Below are 5,672 nucleotides of genomic sequence, written 5' to 3'. Positions count from 1 at the left end.
CCCTGCTTGTGTTCCCTCTCTCGCTGTGTCTCTCTCTCTGTCAAATAAATAAAATTTTTTTTTTTTTAAGATTTTATTTATTTATTTGACAGAGAGAAACACAGCGAGAGAGGGAACACAAGCAGGGGGAGGGGGAGAGGGAGAAGCAGGCTTCCCGCGGAGCAGGGAGCCCGATGCGGGGCTGGATCCCAGGACCCGGGGACCATGACCCGAGCCGGAGGCAGACGCTTAACGACTGAGCCACCCAGGCGCCCCTCAAATAAATAAAATCTTAAAAAATATAAAAATAAAAACACATGTCAACCAGAAATTGTTTGAAATACAGCAAATGTACTGGCAATTTTCTCAATGTTTCTCCTTTGTAGATGACAAAGGATACAAAGCTTTAGTTGTTTTTTTTTTTTTCCTAGGTCTATGGTATGTGTTGGTAGACAATGCAGAAAACAAGTGTAAAGCAACGGCTCTCTTGTCTCTATCCTCACAAAAGTTACTATGAATTGCTGCTATTGTACTTAAAGTATGTGCAAAAGCTGTAAATATTGCCAGAACAAATCCCTGAAACATCAAATCGCTGGTGTACACATTGCATCCTGCAGTAGTTCTGCTCCGTGCAGAATCCCTCTTGGAGCTAACTGATGGGGAACCATGCGGGCCCTGAGGGTGTTGGGGAAATGCACCGCAGGAGGATTCTTCACTGAAGGGACCTTTTTGTTCTGCCCTTTCTCTCTGGAGGCTGTGGAGATGGAAGCATCCTAAGTCTGGGGTCAGCTTTCAAAGCGAGAGAAAAGTTGATTCTCAATTCATTCCACTTTCCACTCGAGCTGATTCTTGGAGTCGTGGGAGCTCTATGAGATGACCAGAGTGTGGTAAATACTAACCCGATGCTGGTATACGTCACGGACAACAGCGCTTTGCCTTGTCCAGCTCACATAAATGTGACGTGAGAACTCACACTGCTAATTGAAGCACACTGGACAGATTTCTAGAAAGGAATTCTCCTTCACTGAACAGAGAGTTTGGAAGACAATTTGTGTTTGTCTTTCCCCCTCACCAAATAGATTTTTTTTTTTTTTTGCCTCTCTCAAAAGTGATTTTCAGGTTCCTTATATATTTAACGATACTACAGTACTTAACTTGCTTATTTGAAAAAGTCTTTTGGGTTTGATACACGTTAATCTGTGTAATTAAGAAGATATGCTCTATGTGTGTTTGTGTATTTTTATTTTATTGATTTTATTCTGCTTTATCTATTTTTCCTTCCTAGCCTTGGCCAAATATTTCCCACCTGGCGAAGGACTTTATAGACAAACTACTTATGTTGGAGGCCAATCATCGCATGTCAGCTGGCCAGGCCCTGGATCATCCCTGGGTGATCACCAGGGCTGCCGGGTCTTCTGTGAAGAATCTTCAGAGGGTCATATCCAGGAACCTCATGCAGAGGGCGTCTTCCCACTCCCAGAGTCCCGAGTCTGCACAGTCTTCTAGGTCGCATTCTTATCACAAATCAAAGCACATGTGGAGCATGAGAAACTTAAGGGTAGAAGAATCACCACTATCTGCACTTTTGTGAACAGATAACCTTCAGAACCCCTTTAACCAATTTTAAGGCAGATCTATTAACTTCACGGATAGCATTAGGTCAGTAAGGACCATTTGATCATGATTAAAGCACCTAAAAAACTCCACGGACATGGGAGCATGTGGTTATTGTTGGAAAAGTTTGACCTTCACTTTAAACATTTTTGGTTTGTAATGTTTCCCAGGTCGGTATTTATTCCCCAAAATGTACTTCTGTAAAAGATAAATAGTATAGTAGATGCTAAATATGTTTATATAGTTAGAAATAGATGAAGAAAATCTCTTGGGAATTGATGGATTAAATAAAGTAGGAGATAATAAGAATAAGGGATATGCATATGAAGAAATGATGAATCAGAGACATAGCAGGCATAGTTAGAAATGGGGAATTAAATGTATTGATACTGAAATTACTGAATTATATTTAAGACCACTGTATGGTATTAACAACCACTAGGTAAAACTCAAGATAATTACAAATACCTGTTAAGTTCATATTTAGTCTGCAAATATTAATGGAAATTGTTAACTATGGGGCATATAAAGAAGCTTAGTTGGCAGCAAAACCAAAAATAAAACAGTAGAGGGTGCCTGGGTGGCTTAGTTGGTTAAGCGACTGCCTTCGGCTCAGGTCATGATCCTGGAGTCCCGGGATCGAGTCCTACGTCGGGCTCCCTGCTCAGCAGGGAGTCTGCCTCTCTCTCTGACCCTCCCCACTCTCATGCTCTCTATCTCATTCTCTCTCTCAAATAAATAAATAAAATCTTAAAAAGAAAAAAAAATAAAACAGTAGAACTATCTCAAACTAAAAATCTTCTGCACAGCAAGGAAATAATTAAAATGAAAAGGCAACCTATGGAATGGGGGAAAATATTTGCAAACCACATATCTGATAAGAGGTTAATCTCCAAAATATGTCAAGAACTCCTAAGATTCATCAGTAAAAAAAAATTGTAGCCTGATTTAAAAAATGAGCTAAGGACTTGAATAGACATTTCTCCAAAGAAGAGATCAAATGGCCAACGATATCTCCTTGCACCTATCAGGGTGGCTATTATCAAAAAAACAAAAGACCACAAGTGTTGGTGAGATGTGGAAAAAAGGGGACCCTTATACACTGTGGGTGGGAATGCAAAATGGGGCAGTCACTGTGGAAAACAATATACAGGATACTCAAGAAATTAAAAATAGAAATACCACATAATCTAGCAATCCCACTTCTAGGTATTGGTTCAAAATAATTGAAATCACGATCTGGAAGGGATATTAGCAAGGCTATGCTCACTGCAGCACTATTCACAAAAGCTAATATGTGGAAATAAGCTAAATGTCTATCAACAGATGAATAAAGAAAATGTGGCATCCACATGTGATGGAATACTATTCAGTCTTAAAAAAATAAGGAAATTCTGCCATATGTGATAACATGGGTGGACTGGAGGATATTATACTAAGTTTAAAAAGCCAGTCACAGAAAGACAAACACCACGTGATTCCACTTGTATGAGGTATCTAAGACTCAGAATCAAAAAGTGGAATGGTAATTGCTAGGGGCTGAGGAGAGGGAAAATGGGGAGTTACTAATTAATGGGTGTAAAGTTTTCATTAAACAAGATGAATAAGCTCTAGAGATCTGCTGTACAACCTAGTACTTAGAGTCAATGATAATGTATTGGACACTTAAAATTTTGTTAAGAAGCTAGGTTTCATCTTACCACAATAAAATTTTTTAAAAAGAATCTTAAGATACATTTTCTATCCATAAGAGACTCACAGTTTAATTGGGGCATTATTCACTGGAAAATGGGAGTTTTGTGGAATCAGACAATAGTGATTTTTTTCTAGGGTTAGCCTTTATCACCCACTATAGTTCACAAAACGGTATGTGATCATCTTGTTTCATTCTTCTACTGTCAGCTCTTTCTGGTTAGCACAGGTTTCTTCTAGAATCATTTAATCAAATACCTTGATGGCTCTAAATACCTACCATGGAATAATTATAAATGGTGTATTAAAAGAAGTAAGCTCTAAAACTCAGTTCTCCAGGCAAGGCACATATGGTCTGATCTTTAGTACAGTAACTTTTTATAAAGTGATACAAGGACTGAAATATTACTAGTAAGTATATCTGTGGGACACTTGTATGAATGGATATAGTAAATAATGAGTCATCAGTTGACATCATTTAATTTGTTTAATGAAGTACAATAATAAAATGCTAGAGTGACATTTCCGATGACTATAAAATCAGTCTTAATTTTCTATTTTACTTTTCTCTTTTAGGCTTCACAAGTGGAGCAATCACATGTGATATATAAATATGAATGTGTAATTAGCGACAGCAGTATTTTCACTATGTATTGTAATGCTGCACCACGTATGGCAAACAATGGGTTAATTTCCTTTACTATAGAAAGAATTTAGAGTCATTAAAAAAATAAGAAAATGGGCAAATATTTTGACAGGTAGTTTATAAAAATACAAATTGCTAATGAGCATGTGAAAAATGTTCAATTTCACTCCTAATTAAAAAGAAGAACATTAAAACAACAAAGACATAATAATTTTTCATCTATCAGATTAATGCAGTTTAAAACTTAGATAATACATTTGGTGAAAGGTTATAGGAAAGTAGATAGCATGCTCCATTGAGAGATCAGAGTGCAATCTGGTTCTACCTCAGAGGGGAACAGTTTGGCAGCAATATTTATTCAAATTAAAAATGCATTGACCCTTTGGCCTAATAGCGGCATTTCTAGAAATTTGTCCTACCCATATTCTTGCCAAAGTGTGCAAAGATATGTGTACAAAAGCATATAAAACATTGGTATTTATATAAATAGGAATCACAAATAAGTATCCATCAATAGGGGAACTCAAAGCATGTTACATTTAAGCAAAGGTCTACTATACATTAAAAATGACATGGTACCTCTGTATCTTTTGTTATATGATATGCTATTATATTAAATGAAAAGGCAAGGTGCAGAAGGGTATGATAATATGATCTTATTTGTGTGAAAAATATATTCAGAAGCTTGAAGATTTGTAAGAATTTGATAGTGATTATCTCAGGGGAAAAAGAATAGGAAGTCTGGTGGAAGAGAAAGGTTTATTTTTCATTTTATACCTATTTCTACTTTAAAAGTTTTAAAATTGATGCATTTTCTTTAAATCTATAGTAAAAAGAAAATCCAGTTAAAAATGCAAGTGGCGGGAGGGAAAAAATAAAAAAGGGAGAAGCCTGAATATGGAGCCCTAGAGAAACTGGAGACTGACTAATCAGATGTGAAACTTGGTTCTTTATCTAATTGGATATTTTATATATTTTCCACTTGAAACTTTCAGAATAAAAATACAAGCAATAAAAATTCGAATGCTAGTACTTTCAGATTTCTTAAGTAGCGAGGAAATAGCTTTAACATGTAGCCATGTTATTCTGTCCTAACATTTATTGGACACTCACTCTGTGCCAAACGCTATGCCCAATACCCTTAACATATATTATCTCATTTACTCCACACAACAAACCTATGAAGTCAGTATTATTCTTAATTTGACTTTACAGATGAGGAAGCCTAGGCTTAGAGATGTGTGGTAACTTCTGCATGGTCACACAGCAGGTAAATAGCAGATCTGGAATTAGAAACTCAGAATTCCTCCTTCAAGATAAAAATGCAAAAGGCAGGCCCTGATGCCTTCAATTTTGTCCATATTGACACAAACAAATAGTGGGATACAATGTTGCCTGAAGTTATGATGTAAATATTTGTCATTTCCATGAATAGTTTACTTTCATGTCCTTTACCCTGAGGTGCTTTTCTATCAATGCCAGACTTAAAGAGCCCACCAGCAGGCATCCTCTGGTCCAAAGTCAGGACTAGGTTACTGTGGCCAACAGAGGAAACAGATTGCCAGGTGCAGAGCCAGGTTTAGGGGAGGCAGGGCTGGCCTAGGAAGATAGGTCAAGTCTCAGAGATGGGCAAAGACAGGGAGTTATCTAGGGAGGCTGTCTGGGGCAGCAGGGACCAGAGAAGAAGGGTCAGGAATGTGGTGCCTAAACGGTGTGCCTCTTGATTAGATGGGGCCCCCAA

General features: G+C 37.4%; 1 protein-coding gene across 1 annotated transcript in view; it reads left to right on the top strand.

Annotated features, from left to right (window-relative positions):
- PSKH2 (protein serine kinase H2) overlaps positions 1–1,678 on the top strand; it is a 21,614-nt gene extending 19,936 nt beyond the window's left edge. The window contains exon 3 of the mRNA XM_081817205.1: positions 1,265–1,678. Coding sequence (XP_081673331.1) covers positions 1,265–1,570 — 306 coding nt within the window. The 3' untranslated portion in view covers positions 1,571–1,678. The remainder of the gene's footprint in view (positions 1–1,264) is intronic.
- The last annotated feature ends 3,994 nt before the right edge of the window (positions 1,679–5,672 follow it).

Source organism: Leptonychotes weddellii, chromosome 4, assembly GCF_054177405.1.
Source record: "Leptonychotes weddellii isolate Sample4059 chromosome 4, ASM5417740v2, whole genome shotgun sequence".
NCBI classification, from domain to species: domain Eukaryota; kingdom Metazoa; phylum Chordata; class Mammalia; order Carnivora; family Phocidae; genus Leptonychotes; species Leptonychotes weddellii.
The sequence above is the reverse complement of the archived record's forward strand: the minus strand, read 5'-3'. Positions and strand labels throughout refer to the sequence as shown.